The 20756-nt window shown below is 39.5% G+C and overlaps 1 protein-coding gene across 2 annotated transcripts in view; it reads left to right on the top strand.

Annotated features, from left to right (window-relative positions):
- enox2 (ecto-NOX disulfide-thiol exchanger 2) overlaps nucleotides 1–20756 on the top strand; it is a 213247-nt gene that overhangs the window by 51872 nt on the left and 140619 nt on the right. The window contains exon 2 of one of the 2 annotated variants that reach the window (XM_043704632.1): nucleotides 19015–19103. The exons of the other annotated variant lie outside the window; for it this stretch is intronic. Within the exon in view, the coding sequence (XP_043560567.1) occupies nucleotides 19064–19103 (40 nt within the window). The 5' untranslated portion in view covers nucleotides 19015–19063. The remainder of the gene's footprint in view (nucleotides 1–19014; nucleotides 19104–20756) is intronic. 2 annotated transcript variants of the gene reach the window in all.

The raw sequence follows: 20756 nt of genomic DNA, 5'->3' as shown, positions 1-20756 counted from the left end.
ACAGACCAAGAAAATAACACCGTCTTATTCCTCTACAAAACACTGCACCAGGTTAAATTAATAGCTGTGGCTTATATTTTAAGTTTAATCAAGAGACTTATCTCCTAAAACATATAATCAAGAAAGAACCCACTGTACTCACTAATACAGCCTTTCTTTTGGACAGACTTAAAACAACAATTAACTTATCTGATTCTGTGTTGTGAACTTTGCCCCCACTGGTTCCTCCACGATTAGTTGTGAAATTCACTGTTTGTTAATTTTCCCAGATGCTCTCTGATGTCCAGCAACACTTGAATTCAAAAACAGCAAAGGCAGTAACTGTGCCGGTTCTCTCTCTCTCTCTCCTGTACTGTCCTCACCATGTGCTTCCTTTGTCTGTTCTTCTCCCTTTTAAAACTGCTGTTTTTTTTCCAAAGTTCCAGAACAATGTAAGGAATGCAATGGTGATGCCACTTCACCCTGGAAGGCACTGAAATATTCAACCCATGTTGATAATCCCATTATTCCAATTCTTAAAGCAGCACAGAACATTAACTCAAGAATTTTGATTTATTTGCCCCTAAATGTGCTTGAATTTTTACATGCGAATCATTAGGGGTCATCACCAGAGGCATAAGTCCACCACGCAAGTAGATGAAGGCTTTATTGCAATACAATGGTCGTGACTCCCTCAGTGCTCCTTTCCAGCTGCTCCCAGCCTATCTTTCCATCTGAAATCAAAAGTGCTGGAGATCACAGTGGGTCAGGCAGCATCCATGGAGAGAAAGCAAGCTAACATTTCAAGTCTGGATGACTCTTCATCTAGACTCAAAATGTTAGTATGCTTTCTGTTTATGGATGCTGCCTGACTCGCTGTGATCTCCAACATTTTTATTTTGAGTATAGTTTCTAATATTTGCAGTAATTTGCTTCTATCTTTCCATCATCTTCTTGAGGGGGTTCCCTATTCCAAAGTTAATGGGACTGGGTTACTAGGGAAGAGCAAGAATCTTGGGGAACCAGAAATGAGTGAGAAGAGCTAGGAGAGATTGGAAGCTATCTAAAACTAATCCTCACATGCCTGAAATTGTGGACTTATCTCGTCTGTTGGTTCTTTGCAGCACTGAAAGCCAAAATAGCTTTCTTTTCATTGAGGCACTGCTGATTAAAGTATGCAAGAAATTTTAAAGATTATGAAAGCAGAAACCTGAACACATGCACCAGCAGGTTCATGAACAGCTTTTTACCAGCCATTATTGGAAGGATGTTATGAAACTTGGAAAAGGTTCAGAAGAGATTTCCATGTTGTTGCCAGGGTTGGAGGATTTGAGCTATAGGGAGAGGTTGGATAGGCTAAGGCTGTTTTCCCTGGAGTGTCGGAGGCTAAGGGGGTGACCTTATAGAGGTTTATAAAGTCATGAGGGACTTGGATAGGATAAATAGACAAGGTTTTTTTTTCCCTGGGGTCAGGGAGCCCAGAAGTAGAGGGCATAGGTTTAGGGTGAGAGGGGAAAGAGATTTGAGGGGCAACTTTTTCATGCAGACGGTCGTATGTGTATGGAATGAGCTGCCAGAGGAAGTGGTGGAGGCTAGTACGATTGCAACATTTAAAAGGCATCTGGATGGATTTATGAATAGGAAGGGTTTGGAGGGATATGGACCGGGTGCTGGTAGGTGGGATTAGATTGGGTTGGGATATCTGGTCGGCATGGACGCGTTGGACCGAAGGGTCAGTTTCCATACTGTACATCAAAGTTTGGGAGAAGATTTGTGGCTCGGGTGCTTGTTGTTGTGGTTCTGTTTGCCGAGCTGGGAATTTGTGTTGCAGACGTTTCGTCCCCTGTCTAGGTGACATCCTCAGTGCTTGGGAGTCTCCTGTGAAGCACTTCTGTGATGTTTTCTCTGGCATTTATAGTGATTTGTACCTGCCGCTTCCGGTTGTCAGTTCCAGCTGTCCGCTGCAGTGGCCGGTATATTGGGTCCAGGTCGATGTGCTTATTGATTGATTCTGTTGGTTAAAAAAGATGTTATTTTTAAATAGTTGATTTTTTCATTTACAAATTTTGCATGTTTCCCTTTGTAATTTAGAAATTTCAAAAAGGAAGTGGTGGAATTACAGAATAGGTTAGTCAACATCATTAAAGAGAAACAAGTAATGATGGTTCAACTGTGTAACTTTCATGGATGAGAAATGCACAGGTATTTTGTAAGACTGCGAATGTAGAAAGAAATAAGATTCAGAGGAAAGGAGGAAGAGAACTACATATTGATCAAAAAGGGTGAATTAAGGTGATTTGTAAATAGCTAAATAAAAAAGACAGATACAAAGGATTAGTGAAGTCTGAAACTTCTCCAGTCTGGAAATCTATTGTTTGGAAACATGAACTCTCTGAACAGACCTAAGCAAGTAACAGACTTGTCACTTTACTGAGCCCATGCTTACTCAATTTGTTGCAGTGCCTGAACAATCAAGATAATTAACTCCTTATTGTGAGATGTAATATTTTTGGGAGTACACTTGTGGGGTAAGTACCCTAGAGCAGGTATTAAGTAGTAGTATTAAAATGTTAAATGAAATGCTTAGCTTATTTTATGAAGAGATTAAGCAGTTTAGGCCTATGTTTTCTCAACTTTAGAAGGATGAGAGGAGATCATATATATAAGATGCTAAAGTGTATTGATAAAGTAGACATAAAGCAGATGTTTCCCTTTGTGAGGCAAGCCAGAACAAGAGGTTATTGTTTTAGGGTAAGGGGTGGCAGTTGAGATTGTGATGAGCGCAGCCATGGTTGTATTAAATGGCAGAGCAAGCTCCAGGGACTGAATTGTTTACTTCTGCTACCAGTTCTTGTTTTCTTAGATTCATATAATTCAAATGCTGTGGGTATTACAAGGCTTGTGTTCCATGATAGGAGACATTTTGAACATCAGAGATTTTGTCAGGGTGCTCCATTTTGAACATGAGAATTCCTGTAGCTCACCCACTGTAGTGCACTGGTATGGTTTTATCAACAGTACAAAATAAAGTAGTTTCATTAATTCAGATAGCCTTTTTTTTTCAAAAAAATTTAATTGGCCTGATGACATTTGCTTACTTACAATAATATTGCATTGGCAGACTAACAGGATGATGTGTGCTGTTTTGTAATGTCTTTTCCACTGATATATTGAATTTGGATAGATCTATTGCACTTCACTGAAGAATAGAACTAATTATTTGAAAATCATTAACAAAATTAATGGAACTGTACAATTCCAGGACTCTTTGTTTTTGGAAAATATTTTCTTAAAAAAGCTCAATGATCAATTATTTGATGAATTCTCTTTTTCAAATCAGATCTCATTACCTTGTATATTCGTGCGGCTGATGAAACACATGCTAATTGCAGATTTGCTGTTTTGGTTTGGTATTAATAATTTCTTCATTCCTTTGTTTATATTAACTGCATGAGAAATGATACATTAGAATCATAACCATTGACCAATATTACAACGTACTTGGATTTTTTTTTGCCTTTGTTTAGTTTTAAATTGCACAATATATAATTTGTCCACAATATGTCACATTGTGTTCGGTTCTATTGTTTCACTAAGCTTTGGTAAATAGAGAACAGGGATGACACAAAGATTATAATCATTCTATTTCCTTAAGTGAATAAGCAATGAAGCTACGTCCAGGAATTCCTGTTCGAACTATAAGCATAAGCTTCATATTGATTATTTTTGTTTTACCACTTGAAGCAAAAATCTTGCAAAAGCTTTTGCTTGTCATTAAGTAAGTAATGATTAATGAAGCTTAATCTATTTATTTAATATTTCCATGCTGTGTGAATTCTGAAAATTAATAAGTTCAAGTATTTAAAGTTTGATTTTTCAATCTGTAACTCAAGCTTTTAAAAGTTTTTTTTGTTTTTAAGCACCAATGAGTGTTGGCCTGGTCCTTTAAACCAGAATATTTAATACAAGAAGAAGCTTAAAGGACTGCCTATGGTTTACTAATTGGAGAAACTGCTAAGCTAAAGAGGTTTTCTCTCCTTGGACAAGTTTTTTGGTTCACGCCTGATTGATAAAGGTTTAAAGCATGTTTCTCTTAACAGAAATTATAACGGTTTTGTCTTTAAAATGCGGTGACATGTAATTTTTGATTTCCAATTTTCTAATTTTAATTGTACCACCTCTTAAAGCTTTGTCCAGTGCACATGTTCTTGTTCAGGAAAATAGGAGTAAGGTCTTTGTTAAGATTTTATCCTGCCCTACTCCCTGTCTTTGTCCAAGAAAGTTGAAGCCAATTATTTTTGCCCTAACTAATCCATCACAGAATAGGAAACCAAACTCAGAAACTATTAACAGTGACTTGATAAAGTACTACATATTGTGATGCCTTATCCAAATAGGAGGTTTTAATATGCCTCATTGCATGGACTATGTTTGCCACCGTTTTATTAAAGAATGCATTTGTGCATCTAGTAGGTTCACATTTTCTTTGCTTAATGTTTTGTGTAGAATGTCTTGAAACTTAGGAGCCTTAAGCTTTCTTAAAAGCATATTGCCCTGACTTTGGTCAAAAATTAGCCTTTTTTTCTCTTGTACAAATGGACAAAAGATTCCTTAGAATCAGTAATGGCCAAACTTTTGTGGTCACTGCTGAAGGAAACTTGCATCCCATTTGCCTTGCTGAAAGATATCTTTAAGGTTTTGCGAATCCGTTTTCCAGCTGACTGCCATGCCACCAGACGTAGCCAAGTTATTCACAGATTTCAGCAAACAATAATAATTACGCTTTAGTTAAACCTTAAGTTATAATACTGCCACTGTGCAAAGCTGGAGCAGCATGGTGGCTCAGTGGTTAGCACTGCCACCTCAGTACCAGGAACCGAAGTTTTATTCGAGCCTCAGTCTGTGTGGAGTTTGCACATTCTCACTTTGTCTGCGTGGATTTCCTCCCACACTCTAAGATGTGCAGGTTAAGTGGTTTGGCCAATAGTGTTCAGGGATGTGCAGACTATGTTGATTAGCCATGGAAATGTGGGGTTATACGGATAGGGTAAGTGGGTGTGTCTTGGTGGGATACTCTTTAGAGGGTCAGTTTGGATTGGTTGGGCCAAATAACATATTTCCACACTGTGGGTATTCAGTGATTTCATGTCAGTTCTGTGTACCAGTTGAAAAAAGCACACCAGCAATATGGTAAGAAGATCAGTGATCATCTGTGCTCTGCAAGGGTAAGAGCTGCAATCTCATCTTTGCTACCTCACATTCTCAGTGTCATCATTTACCCTAATCCTACCATTGCACATGTTTATACAACACCCCAACTGCCTATCTGTAATCCTTGAACTATTTGCACTTGACCTGCTGGACTAACCATGGCCCAACCTTGGGACTGTAAAGACTGTAAGGATCAAATGCCAGATTGACCTTGACCAACTCCTTGTAGTATAATTGGATTAGCCCCTTAACTGACTACCATCCCCCAAGAATGATAACTAATGACTGCCCCCTGCTTTGTGTTTTACATATGGCCATTTGCTTGAAGTATGTGCAATATGTTTGCCACATAAACAGCTGACTCATGCTGTCAGTCTGACATTGACAGTAACATGTGCACTCCTTGTCGTCTTTTTGTTCCGTGCTCCCGACCATCACATGTCTAAAAAGCAAGGCAAGCCACAGAGGCTGGCACCCTGTAGCTGTGCACCAAAGATACTGTGTGGTAAGAAAGCAATGCGAGCCACGCAGAAGCTAGCGACCCAGAAGTCAGTGCTAAACATAAGAACAGAAGCAGGTCACTCAGCGAGTCGAGCCTGCCTACCAATAAACACAATCAAGCTCTTGAATACCTTTTACTCATCCCATCCCTATAACCTTATGTTCCTGTCATGTCAAACTTTTATTAATCTCTAAACATACTGAAAGATTGAGCTTCCATTAAACTCTGTGGCAGAGAATTTCTAAGGTTCACAATAGTCTGAGATTTAAAAAAATTCTCCTCTTCTCAGATATAAATGGCTTCCTCACTATTTTTAAATAGTCTCCCATGGCTCAAGACTCCCCAGTGTGTGGAATCAACTTACCTGCATCTAATTCTATGTATCCCTTTAAGTTCTTTGTAGGTTCCAATTAGATCAGCTCCTATTTTTCAAAACCTTAGAGGATGCAAGCCTAATCTCTCCAAATGATTGTCTTAGGAACATACCTAATGAGCATTTGTTGGATTCCCTTTTCGGCGATAATGTCTTTCCTGAGTTAAGGAGACTAAAACTGCACGTAAAACTCCAGGTGCATTCTAGCAAAGCTCCTAGACAATTGAAGCAAGTCTCTACTTCTTCTGTATTTAAATCCTCTTGCAACAAAGGCTAACATTCCACTAACCATCCTGACATCTTGCCTCAACCGCATGTTAATCTTCATTGAATTATTGACAAGGGCACTTAGGTCCTTTTGTACATCTGCATTTTCCAGTCACTTACCTTTTAAGAAATACTCTGCACATCTGTTTTTCACTGAAATTAGTGAGCTTTTGCTAAGAAAGCTATGTGTAGTTTAGAGAAGCTGACAGCCTCTGAGTGAGTGCTAAGCAAGCAAGCTAAGAGCCATTGATACATCCCATGTAGATGCTGGGGATGCATGTCATTGAACACAGAGCAACCTGGCAGAAGTGTGGAAGTTCTAGGCACTTCTCAGCTTCAATGGCTGAAGTTGTATGAAGATTTGTCTGAGTACAGGTCTGCTGATGTCATGATACTGGCAAACAATCAATGTTGATTTGCATGGATTGTGGAGGCCAGTGGCCCCGGAGATGCAGGCACATTGTTGTGAAGAAGCAATTACATAATGGCTGGAATGAGTGTTTGGCAAGCTGCAAAGCTTGATACCTGCTTTAATTTATATATCGAAAATTTGTGTTGTCTAATTGCTTTGGGATGAAAGGAGAATTAGGAATGGCATATAAACAAGGCAAATTGGGCTTTAAATGAGATGCAAATGCATGGAAATAAGGCAGTTAATGCTCAATGGTAAGATTCTGAAGTTGCCATTTCACACTTGAGGGAGAAAATCTGAAAATAATTTCTCAACAGGAATTCTCTCTATTTCAGTTCTCACTGTGTTTTCCCACCTTTTGTGCGATTGCTTATATCATATCAGGAAGGGGAAATTCCATTCCTAGTCTTCATCGCTGCATATGTAAATACCAGAAATCACTGCTCCATTATACAAGTAGATTTTACTGGCTTACTGTTAATTATCTACACAAAATCTTTGTCAGCCTGTACAGCTTTCATGACAGTAGCTTACTTGACGCATTGGTTGCTGTGGATTTTAAGATTAATTTAAGGCTATTTGGATGTGGTAAAGTTGTCCTTAATATCGGCTAAAAGATAGTCTGTAACCATGATGGAAAAATAACAACTCCAATTCTTTTAATGATGTGGAGGTGCCAGTGTTGGACTGGAGTGGATATTAAAAATCACACAACACCAGGTTGTAGTCCAAGATCCTGTGTCTTATGATCCTGCTCCCCAGTTACCTGATGAAGGGGCAGCACTCTGAAAGCTAGTACTTCTAAATAATTCTTTAAATGTCATCGTAACGTCCAGAATTGCTGTATAACCAACTTTTCCAGTTTTGTCACCTATTGGTAGGCATAAGTAGCAGCTAACTTGTACGTATATAATAACTTTAGTGACCAGTTAATTTTTTAGTTGAGAATGAATATTATGAAGGCAGGTTATCCGATGAACTCAGTTTTCTTCAAATGGTATGATGTGATCTATTTGGTTCACCTGTATGGGTACCATTAGATCATTAAGTATTTTCTCAGTGTCATGCCGAGTTTTTCTTGCATGGGCTTAAGGACAGGATAGGAGCTTAAATCTACAATATTCCGATAATATTACACTGATGCTGATTTGTCCATATTTAATATGTCATATTAAATCTTCCAAGAGTTTCAGGGAGATTGGTTATTAGATTTTTGAGGCAGGACATAATCATCCTCTGTCTCTTACTACATTCTGTCTATACAGAATAATTCTCAGAATAGATTTATAAAATCGTTCTCAGATGCCTGCAGTCCCCAAAGAATTGCATTGATATTGATTCCTAGTTTCTCTGAAAAGATGATAGATCATTTCTTGAACTATTTTCTTATAAACAGAGGGGATTTGCAAAACCACTTAAAAGTCCCTCATTAGATAACTTAGAAACAAAATCATGTTTCAAAACTAGTCAGCTTTGTTGAAACTCCTTTGTTGATTTTCCTCTGTAGATTTTTCTCTAGGTCAGCTTCAGTGTGCTGCTGCACAAATGTCTTATGGACAAGTACTTTCAGAGAGCCATTCGGCTAGCAGTCTATACTTTGTGTTCTTGGCAGTCCTTCCCTTAACTGTTCAAAATGTCCAGTTTTATACCCCTAAACATGGGATGTCATCAAAACATTAAATTCAAAATTGATTGGATTTTGGTATCTGTGGCATAATTTAAATTGATTGGGCGAGTTTGAATTTGTTTTTGTTCCATGGCAACGCAACTCCAGCTATTTGAGATGGGGGAAGATACTAAACAAGTATTTTGCATCAGTGTCTTCTGTGGAGAAGGTCATAGAGGATATAGAATGTAGGGAAATAGACGGTGACATCTGGAAAAATATACATATTACATGGAGGAAGTGCTGGATGTCTTGAAACGCATAAACGTGGATAAATCCCCAGGACCTGATCAGGTGTACCCGAGAACTCTGTGGGAAGCTTGAGAAGTGATTACTGGGCCCCTTACTGAGATATTTGTATTATCGATAGTCACAGGTGAGGTGCCAGAAGACTGGACGTTCGCTAATGTGGTACCACTATTTAAGAAAGATGGTAAGGACAAGCCAGGGAACTATAGACCGATGAGCCTGACCTCAGTGGTGGGCAAGTTGTTGGAGGGAATCCTGAGGGACAGGATGTACATGTATTTGGATAGGCAAGGATTGATTAGGGATAGTCAACATGGCTTTGTACGTGGGAAATCATCTCTCGTGAACTTGATTTGAGTTTTTAGAGGTAACAAACAGGATTGATGAGGGCAGAGCGGTAGCGGTGATCTATATGGACTTCAGTAAGGCGTTCAACAAGGTTCCCCATGGGAGACTGGTTAGCAAGGTTAGATCTCATGCAATACAGGGAGAACTAGCCATTTGGATACAGAACTAGCTCAAAGGTAGAAGACAGAAGGTGGTGGAGGAGTGTTGTTTTTCAAACTGGAGGCCTGTGACCAGTGGAGTGTCACAAGGATCAGTGCTGGGTCCACTAATTTGTCACTTATATAAATGATTTGGATGTGAGCACAGGAGGTACAGTTGGTAAGTTTGCAGATGACACCAAAATTGGAGGTGTAGTGGAAGCGAAGAAGGTTACCTCAGATTACAACAGGATCTTGATCAGATCGGCAATAGGTTGAGGAGTGGCAGATGTAATTTAATTTAGATAAATGTGAGGTGTGCTGCATTTTGGGAAAGCAAATCTTAGCGGGACTTCTATACTTAATGGTAAGGTCCTAGGGAGTGTTGCCGAGCAAAGAGACCTTGGAGTGCAGGTTCATAGCTCCTTGAAAGTAGAGTCGCAGGTAGATAGGATAGTGAAGGTGGCGTTTGGTATGCGTTCCTTTATTGGTCAGAGTATTGTGTAAAGGAATTGGGAGGTCATGTTGCAGCTATTCAGGACATTGGTTAGGCCACTTTTGGAATACTGCGTGCAATTCTGGTCTCCTTCCTATCGGAAGGATGTTGTGAAATCTGAAAGGGTTCAGTAAAGATTTACAAGGATGTTGCCAGGGTTGGAGGATTTGAGCTATAGGGAAAGGTTGAATAGGCTAGGGCTGTTTTCCCTGGAGCATTGGAGGCTGAGGAGTGACTTTTAGAGGTTTGTAAAATCATGACGGGCTTGGATAGGATAAACAGACAAAATCTTTTCCCTCATGTATTAGAGGGCATAGGTTTAGGGTGAGAGGGGAAAGATATAAAAGAGGCCTACGGGGCAACTTTTTCACGCAGAGGGTGGTAAGTGTACAGAATGAGCTGCCAGTGGTGGAGGCTCGTACAATTGCAACATTTAAAAGGCATCTGGATGGGTATATGAATTGGGAGGGTTTGGAGGGATATGGGCCGGATGGTGGCAAGTGGGATGAGATGAGATTGGAATAGCTGGTCGGCATGGACAAGTTGGACCGACTGGTCTGCTTCCGTGTTGTACATCTCTATGACTATTTGTTTCATCAATGTGTTACATTTTTAAATTGTTGAGGTCACTGTGTGCTTTCAATGAGTCCTTGCTAGCTTCCTCTCCCTCTCTCTTTTAAAGGCACAGTACACAGATACACCTTCATAACAGTAAAGAATCTCTCTCAGTCAGCCTTAAAAAAAATTTAAAATTCTACATAATTACCTTTTCAGGGAATTCCAAGGACACTCTATCCTCAGAGAAAAGGTCCCTCCAACCAAATTACATCCTTTGCCACCCTCAAAGTGAACAAGTTAACAGTTTTTTTTGTTGGGGATGTGGGTTGACAGGAGGTGGTAATCCAACCCTCTAACTCAGCATCGCCCTCATGAAACTGTTCTACCTGTCCACCTTCCATCCCACCTATCCACTCCAATCGATCACCATCACCCCCCCTTCATCTACCTATCGCATTCCCAGCTATCTTCACCCTAGCCCCATCTCCTCCCATTTATCTCTCATCCCACTTGGTGCCTGCCCAGTCCCCACATTCCTGATGAAGAGCTTATACTCAAAATGGCAACTTTCCTGCTCCTTGGATGCTGCCTGACTGGCTGGGCTTTTCCAGCACCACACTTTTTGACTCTGATCTACAGCAGCTGCAGTCCTCACTTTCTCCCAGTAGGTGGTAATCAGCAGGAAACTTCTTTGCCTATGCTTATCCTGATGCCATGAAACTACATGAAGTCCAAGTTTAATTCCAAGGAGTCCCAAGGCAACTTTCTTCCTACAACTAATGGGGCATGACATACCCAGGGTTGTAATAGTGTTTTATTTTACATTTTAGATTTCCTACAGTGTGGAAACAGGCCCTTCAGCTCAACCAGTCCACACCGACCCTCTGAAGAGTAACCCACCCCAACCCATCTTCCTCTGACTAATGCACCTAACACTATGGGCAATTTAGCATGGCCAATTCACTTGACCTGTACATCTTTAGATTGTGGGAGTAAACTGGAGCACCTGGAGGAAACCAACGCAGACACGGGGAGAACGTGCAAACTCCACACAGTCGCCAGAGGCTGGAATTGAACCTGGCACCCTGGTGCTGTGAGGCATCTGTGCTAACCACTGAGCCATTGTTTCTTTATAAAGTATAAATTTAAAGGCATAAATAAGTCATGCTGTTGCTTGACTATTGGGACACTTTGGCACAAGCCCTCACATGTCAATAAGGAGGACTTTACAAGGTTGACAGGATGGATTTGTGAATGTCGTTGATGCCTAGGTCAATTCTGGGTGGTCGTGTTAAGTTCTTTTCCCGAGGTTTCACACACGAGATGCAATCTGCACACACCAACTTCAGCAAACAGTTAACGTTTATTAAAGGCTGTACAAGCTAGGTGACCCCTTTGACCCTCTTCACAGGCATGCAAAGTCAAGTCAGAGAGGCCCTGAACAAAGAAAACACATCCCCTTTATACAGGTCAGTTGATAATGCTCACAGATACTCTGGTAACTTCCCCCCCACCCCATAACCACATATTATTCCAGGTACAATGGTAGGATGAGATCATCCTTGGAGATAATGCAAATGTTAAATGCCCAGTCCTGGGGAATAGTTATGCAGACAATTTCCTGACTCAGTGATTCCTCAAGACAATGTAGGTGTGATATGTCCTAGCTTTAGGGGATGGTTATGAAAGCATTTCTGAATTGAAGGGACTGAATGATAGTTTAACTTGATAATAGTAGGAGAGTAGTAGCAAATGACTGTCTAAATGGAGTGGGAGTCATTCGCATTTCTGCATGAATGTTGTCCCCACTCACTTCCAAAATGTTTAGTCAGTGCAGTTTAACCCTTTAATATTACATTAAATGTCCAGAGAGATAGTCCAATTTAATCTTTTAACATTCGCCTACTTGATTTCATTCTCATTTAAAACTAGCCTTTTAATTCCAGATGTTTTCATTCATACTCATGTCCCCAGATCATTAGCGTGAGCCCCTGGATTACTGGACCACCAAGTACAATATAACGGTGGCTACACTTCAAAATCATTTCATTCACTACGAAGTCCTTTGGAAGTTTTAAGTGCTTTTAACAAATAAGTCTTATCTAAAAGTCCAACTCACTCACAAATACCTTTCAAGGAATGAAACCCCCCCCACTTCTTATTCAACATGATTAACAGAATACCTGTACTCCAGTTCCAGTTTCAGGAGCAGGAGAATCGACGTTTTGGGCATGGGCTGAAGGAGGGCCTTCCTGAAGAAGGGCCCATGCCCGAAACGTCGATTCTCCTGCTCCTTGGATGCTGCCTGACCTGCTGCGCTTTTCCAGCAACACATTTTCAGATATAAAATTTAACAAGGTGAACTTCTATGTGTGTCTGGTTTAAATTAACAGAGGGCTTTACCCTATGTCATGACATTGCCAAAGCAATGAAAGATTGTCGGAGGTTGTTGCCTGTCTCTGAGAGACAACAATACATTCATAGACTTACATAGACTTAAGAGTAATCTAGGTTTGTTCAGTATATCGTAGCAGTTGCATAACACTATGATCTTGTGCTATTCATTCTGTGTCTTATAATCCTGCCCCACTAGCTACCTGACAAATGAGTAGCGCTCCAAAAGCTGGTACTTCCAAATAAACCTGGTGGACTATAACCTGGTATTGTGCTTTTTAACTTTGTCCACCCCAGTCCAACACTGGCTCCTCCTCCTCTTACAGCAGAGACACTCCGAGCCCTGTAAAACCACAATTCATTTATAAAGTATTTAAACAGCTAACACACACTTTTAATGATGAGAGGTATCTCAATCACTGTCTTTCACTACCCTAAATTTTCTAAATAAGACCAAACATTGTTTTCTGGGAGAATTCGCAGCTGGCCAGGCTGAAGTTCTGTTCCATGTCTTCACCACACCTGATGTAGTGTACTACTTGCATACTGGTAATCTTCAAAGAGTTACTGAGCAAAGGGATTTCTTTGGGTTCTTTATACGTAAGAGTCTGTGCTAAGTGTGTGCCTAATTTGGAATTAAATGTGCACGTAACCAATCCTGAACATTTTGTCCAAATGCATGTCTTTTTTGGACTTATCCATGCATGTGAACAATCCTGAATGTCTTTGTCCAAATGTACTTCTTAACTGGAAGAGACAGCAGTTCCTGATTTCCCGTAGTTTTAACTCTTAGTAACCTGACTGACTCAGTGTAATTCCATTCACATAACAGCATATTATTACATCTCTTATCAGTTCCTGTTACCTTCAGCCTTATCCGACAAGGTATGCAATGTAGAGTTTAGATTAAAATGATATTATTGAATGGTGGAACAAGCTAAAAGGTGTAAATGACTTAGTTTTGTTATTTGTTTGTATGTCTTCACTGTTCTCCAGCAAGAGAGATTAGTGGCTTGGTAGTACTGCACCAATGATTGTTGTCCAAGACCTGAAGGACCTCTGCTGGATTGGGTCTGTGGCAGGTGGTGAGGGAGCCAACAGGAGAGAAAAATCTACTTGACCCTTACCCATATCAATCCACCTGTCGCAGATACACCTGTCATTGATAGTAGCATTAAGAGTGACCACTGCAGTCCTTGTGGAGACAAAGTCAGTTCCATCTTCACCTTGAGGATACTATCAATCAAGTTATGTAGCACTATCACTTTATTACATAGGACAGACTTGGAACAAATCTAGCAACTCAAACCTAGACATCCCATGAAGCACTGTGGACCATGAAGAACAGCAGAATTGTATTCAGCCACAATTTGTAGGTTTATTTTCCTGCATATTCCGCATTGCACCATTGCCAGATAACTCTGGTTCACTAAAGGGCATGAGTGCATGTCAGGAGCAGCACTTAGAAATTTGATGTCAACCTGATGCATCTACAAGGGTAGATGCAGCAGACAGGAGTAAATGGTCCCTCAACCAATGAAGCTCTACAATCCTTCATCATTCAGTCATAAATAGTTGTAGACAATAAACTAAAGGGAAGACAGCTCGACAAATATTCCCATCCTACATAATGGAGAAGTCCAGCACTTCAGTGCAAAAGTCAAGGCTGAACCATTTGGATCCCTCCTCCAGAAGTGCAGAGTGAATAATGTATCTTGGCTTCTGCATCACAAATTCCAGTCCCCTGAATTTGATTTACTTTATGCGACATTAAGAAACGGCTGAAAGAATGAATAATTCTGGTTGCCACATTACAGGAAGAATGTGGTGGCTCTGGAGAGGATGCATAAGAGGTTTACCAAGATGCTGTCTGGATTAGGGGTCTGAGCTGCAAGGAGAGGCTAGAAAAACTCAGGTTGTTTCCTCTTGAGTGGCAGAGGCTGAGGGGAGACCTTCATAGAACTTTATAAAATTGAGGTGCATAGATAGGGATTACAGTCAAAATCTTTTTCACAGAGTTGGTATGTCTAATACTAGGAGGTAAGCTTTAAGGCGAAATGGGGCAAGTTCAAAGGAGAGGTGAGGGACAGGTTTTTTACAGAGTGATAGTGTGGGATACACTGCCAGCAGTGGCAGTGGAAGCAGATATAATAAGGGCATTTAAAGGACTTTTAGATAAGCACAAGAATATGCAGGGTTAGAGAGATGTGGAGTGAGGTAAACAGAAGAGATTAGGTCCATTTGGTGTCATGTTTGGCACAAATTCCTGTGTTGTGTTCTATGTGATGACTAAGAGTTCTGGCAATATTCCAACAATATTACTGACGATTTGTGCTGTAGAACTAACCGTGATTCCGAGTCATACAGTTGTACAGCATGAAAACAGACCCTTTGATCCAACTCATCCAAATATCTTAAATTAACCTAGTCCCATTTGCCAGCAGTTGGCCCATATCCTTCTAAACTTTTCCTATTCATGTAGCCATCCAGATTTAAATATGAATTGTACCAGCCTCCACCACCACCATTCCATACACACACTACTCTCTGAATGAAAACATTGCCCTTTAGGTCCCCTTTAATTCTTTCTCCTCTCACCTTGAACCTATTCGCTCTATCTTTGGACTCCACTGTCCTGGAAAAGGACATTGGCTGTTCACCCTATCCATGCAATGTTATCAAGCACTCTTGCTCTGTAATGACCTGCTCACTGGCACTCAACCCCTAACCTCATTATTTTGATCAATACGTGGTCAAAAGAGCTAAATTCGAGAGATAAAGTTAGTGTAATTGCCCTTGACGTCAAGGCAGCATTTGACTGAGTATACCTATCAAAATTGACATTATTGGAAACTGAGGAAAGTTCTCTGATGTATGGAGTCAAATCTAGCATAAAGAAAGATGATTGTTAGTTGTTGGAGCTTGTGGTTCCAGGAGATGACTTAAGGAATTTGTAATGGTAGTATCCTAGGCCAAATTGTAATCAGCTACTTGATTAATTTCATTCTTTGATCATAAGGTCATAGCTGGGGATATTTGTTGTTGTTAGTACCACTTTGAATACCATTCGTAACTCCTCAAATATTAAAGTAGTATATGTTCATGGCAATCTGGAAGATATCCAGGTGTAGGCTGATGCGGGTGGCAAATAAGATTGATGCCACACAATTGTCAGGTAATGATATCTCCAAAACATAAAATTCTAACCATTATCCGTTGATTTTAGGTGTTCCCATAAATGATTTCTCCACTATAAATATCCTTTGATTTCCATTGAACAGAAACTGAATTAGATCAGCCAAATAAATACCGTAGCACCAAGAGCAGGTCAAAACTGGAAATTCTGTGGCGGGTAGCTCACATTTTAACTCCTCAATAGCTGTCCACCGTCCACCAGGCATATGTCAGTGCTGCTCTAATATATTTCATGAGGTTCAATGCCATTCTGAACAAAGCAGCCCTCTTGGCATTTTAATCCACCTTCTGCATTCACTTCCTTCACCACCAGCACACAACATCAACAGTTCTTACCATCTAGAAGACGTACTGTCGTAATGCAATCAGACCTCTGATCGCTAGCTCAGAATAGACAAGAGCAACTGATGCATTGTAACCCTAACCCAATAGCAAGATCCCTCGAAGTCTCTCACCATTCTGTCTTGGAATTATTATCACTATATTATCATTCCTTCACTATCAGTGGAACTTTCTCTGTAACTGCACATGTGGGCATTCCTACATCCAAAAGATTTCGAGAGCAGTTCGTGACCACCTGTTCAACGACAGTTAGGGATATGCAATAAATGAAGGCCTTGCCCACAAAGCACAATCGCAGAAATGAGAAAAATGTGGTAGGCATTGAATGCCAAGCAAGGTACTACAGACAATGGGGTAATCTGTTTTAGTAATGTTGGTTGTCAGATGATTGTTTCCTATGTACCTGCTCATGTATGATGAAATCCTAATGGAAGATGATCCTCCATTTAGTGTCTCATTTGAAAGCTGGGTCTTTCAACAGTGCACTGCTGATGAGATATAAACCTGGATATATGCTGAAGTGTTTTTAGAGTGGTATTTAAACGCATAAGCTTCCTTCTCACAGGAGTGTACACTTCCAATTGAAACACTGTAGTCTGGTGCCAAAAATGAGCAAACATTTTTCTTGAAAGCCTTTAATAAATCAAGTAACATAAACAAAATAAAGTCATAAAAGGTTCATTATGTAACTGCATATCTACATCACACAACTGTTTTGATTTAATAATCATAATATTTTTTATCATAACAGAATTGTTTTCAATTAGTTAAACCATGGTTTATGTTCTAACATTTTTACATTTTAAAACCAATCATTTTTCAAAAATACAGTGTTACGATCTGTAAAAGAGGCATGAATTGGCTCCACTTTTCACCCCCCTCAGTTCTCTACAGCAAATATTTTCAGTTCTTTTTGGCATGCAAGAATATCAGACTTCAAATAATACTTGGTTTACTCATTCCTGACACCCCAGACACCTATAAAGTGGAGAGAATATATGGTGTAAAAGGAAAATCAATAATACGCTGTGTACAAAGTTCTTTGAGTCTGTGAGGTGTAAGATTTAACCTGAGATCACAGCTGTTTAAATTATGTCCTGAATCCTTAGCAGTGATAAAATTTGAAGATATCTTTTGAATTTTCCATGAATGCATGTTTCTCTGATTTGCTTTATACCGGGCATTACCTTTCAAGTGACGAAGTAAATGGCAAGAGAGAGGGAGCATGCTTTCTAGTTCGTTAGTGTAATTAATCTATCATTCTTTTCACTTGAGCATTTGTTCAAAGTATAGTTCATTTGTGTATTTCCATGTCTGGCTTCTTTGTTTTTCTAAGATAAATTATCTGGAGCCAGATGTTTCATTCCAGTATGTGAAAATTTAGAAAGGTTAAATCAAGCAGGTGATACAGGTCTGCTTGATTGATTTCTGTCACTTTGACATGTTAATTTCAGTTCACACTGAGTCTTGTTTATTGATGGTTTCATTTAAGCTTTGCTCAAACTGATCAGTTGAGCATTGTGCCCATCCTAAGTCAGTGTTTTCCTTTATCAAAGCCATTTTAGTCTGAGAATTCCCACGTATTAAAAATCAAAGTCAGAAGTCACACAATACCATGTTTATTTGAAATCAGAAAGCTGATCCTTCGTCAGGTGACTTCACTAGATGAAAGAGCAGCACTTTGAAAGCTTGTGATTTCAAACAAACCTGTTGGACTATATAACCTGGTGTTGTATGACTTTTTGACTTTGTCCACCCCAGTCCAATACTGGCGCTGCCATATATTAAAAATCAAATGATGGAAGTCAAAAATCTATAGCTTTTTTTAACCATAAAACAACATATAATTCCCAAAATTAGTTTATGTATTTATAATTTGGATAATTAGAGATGTATTGAAAAGCGCTGATCATTCTGCTTTTACAATTGCAATGTGCTGCCCTAATCAGCAATATAAACAACTGATCGATAAATTATAGAAGCCTGTATTACTGAATATTTCTGGTATATCAAATTTTACCAATACTGAAGGTAATGACCAGCTTTTCTCTTTTTAATCACATCAGCTGATTTTGGACACCTATGTTTCAAAAACTGGACTTCAGTGGAGCAGCTCAGTGTTCACCATTACTTCAAACATTACTGCTTGTGAGGTTAGGGACTGTTTGATGTAAGCTGAAAATGTGTTGCTGGAAAAGCGCAGCAGGTCAGGCAGCATCCAAGGAGCAGGAGAATCGACGTTTCGGGCATGAGCCCTTCTTCACTGTTTGATGTAATCCAAGTTGAAGTGTGACCTTAATAGAGATAATCTTATGGATTATATGAATCATTTTGATTTTTTTTAAAAAATCATTAACGATGGTCTATGCAATAATCAATTCCCTGTGAGAATAATGGCAAGGGCATTTTTGCTTGATTTTATTTATGCATGAAGGTGATGTCAGCTGAGTTTGAATATGTAGATATGTATGGGAATAACAAGTTGTTGTCCAAGGTTTGGCCTCAGCTGTTAACATCATGAAACTAGCATCCTATTGTCTCACTCAGTGTATCAGTGCTGTAAAATGCTGTGTTTGTCTCGCAAAGCTAATATCACCACAGTAAAGTCAAACTATTTCAGCCTAAGTACCCTGTTACGATATAATACATTTGCTTACGTGAAATTGAAAACCTAAATGATCAGGGAATTTGCACAAATGGTAGATATCTTGAGATATTCTGCAATAGTAAATTATCGACCAAATGTGATTTACCTGTTCATTTGCGTCGCAGTTGTGTTGATGTAGAAGTGGCAAAATGTTATCCAGTAATATCTTCACTCAGGTCATTTCCACATATGCTCTTTAGCAGGTAATTTCAAATTTGATTTGTTTTTTTTTAAACAGGGAACTTATTGACTGTTAAGAGAATTGTTCCAGGCAGCTTGGATACTACATGGAACAACATAATGACCGTAGATGCCGTCGAATGCCCGGTAAATATTCTTCCAAAGGAATTTCTGAGTATGTGCACATTAGACAGTGTAGAAACTTTGCAAATAGCATGGATTTCCTATCCACAGTTTTGCTCAGTGCATTATGATTCAGAGTGATGCTTTTTTAAGTTAACGTTTGACATTGAAAATGGAATTGTAAACATTTAAAATGGAAGCTTACAAGTCAGCCCAATGTTTGAACAGCTGTTGTATGTCATAAGTAAAATGGACATTTGTGGAAATGTCAATTAATACAGAAAATGCTCCAAATGCTAAGGTTGAACAGCATCTCTGGAAAGAAGCAATTAATGTGTCAGGTTGCTGATCTTTGATTCTGGAAAAGTTTAGAGATTAGATTAGATTACATTACAGTGTGGAAACAGGCCCTTCGGCCCAACAAGTCCACACCGACCTGCCGAAGCGCAACCCACCCATACCCCTATATTTACCCCTATACCTAACACTACGGGCAATTTAGCATGGCCAATTCACCTGACCTGCACATCTTTGGACTGTGGGAGGAAACCGGAGCACCCGGAGGAAACCCACGCAGACTCAGGGAGAACGTGCAAACTCCACACAGTCAGTCGCTTGAGGCGGGAATTGAACCCAGGTCTCTGGTGCTGTGAGGCAACAGTGCTAACCACTGTGCCACTGTGCCGCCCGATGTGGCAAGTTTTCAGTAAGTAATATCAGGGGGAGGTGGGAGAAGGGAATGAAGTTGAAGGACAAAAGGATGGATTTGTTAGGATGGAAGACATGAAATGACAATAAGAATTATGTTGAAAGTCAAAAGGTAATGGGCAAAAAGAAACATAAAGGAGTTTTTGAGCAGAAAATTTGAGCAGAATAATTACTAACAGCTGCTTTTTGGCAAAATGGGACAAGTAGTTATGATTTGAAATTGTTGAATTCAGGACTGCCTAGTTAGAAGGGTTTTCCTCTAACTTTAGTTGACAGTTATTGGAATAGGAAGTTGAGTGGAGAAGAGAAAACTGGAAGCTGAAGTCAAGCTTAAAGTGAAAGGTGTGCTGAAAAGATACCACCTCATCTGGTTTTTTTTGCCTCTAATAAGTACAATGTGCTAAATTGTAATTAGTGCAAGTAACTCATGTTTCACCCGAAAAGTCTGTTTTTGATTCAAAGTGGACAGGACAGGTTTGCACAGGACTGTGATGTTGAATGCATTTGGTAAAATTGAAACAGTCCCATCGGACTGCTGGGAGGAAAAGACTTGTTTTACAATGGCAATCAGAAGAGACTGTTGACATGGCGGATAATGATTTTAGTGTTACAACATAAAAAACATCTTGTGTTACATTTATGTCTTCTGGTTCACCCTCTTTAAACTTAGTTCATTGCTGAATTCAAAATGAATCCCTGAATGCAAGACAGTGAATATGAGCCACTTTTCATTAATCTTAGTTTAACTTCCTTTCCATTCTTTCAAATTTCTTATCTAATATGTCACAAGTTAAAGTTACTTAACATTAAAGTTGCCTCCGCTTTACAAAGCATTCATACCTCATAAGCTAAAAATGGCCTCACTATTTTTAAATAAAATTTGTAATTATTCAGGTCTGCCTGGAAGAGTGTGCTGATTATCCAAAGGTAAAATAGCTTGTTACAAATGCATCTCATTTCATTTATGTA

Source organism: Chiloscyllium plagiosum, chromosome 15, assembly GCF_004010195.1.
Source record: "Chiloscyllium plagiosum isolate BGI_BamShark_2017 chromosome 15, ASM401019v2, whole genome shotgun sequence".
Lineage (NCBI taxonomy): Eukaryota > Metazoa > Chordata > Chondrichthyes > Orectolobiformes > Hemiscylliidae > Chiloscyllium > Chiloscyllium plagiosum.
This window is presented reverse-complemented; position numbering and strand designations above follow the sequence as displayed.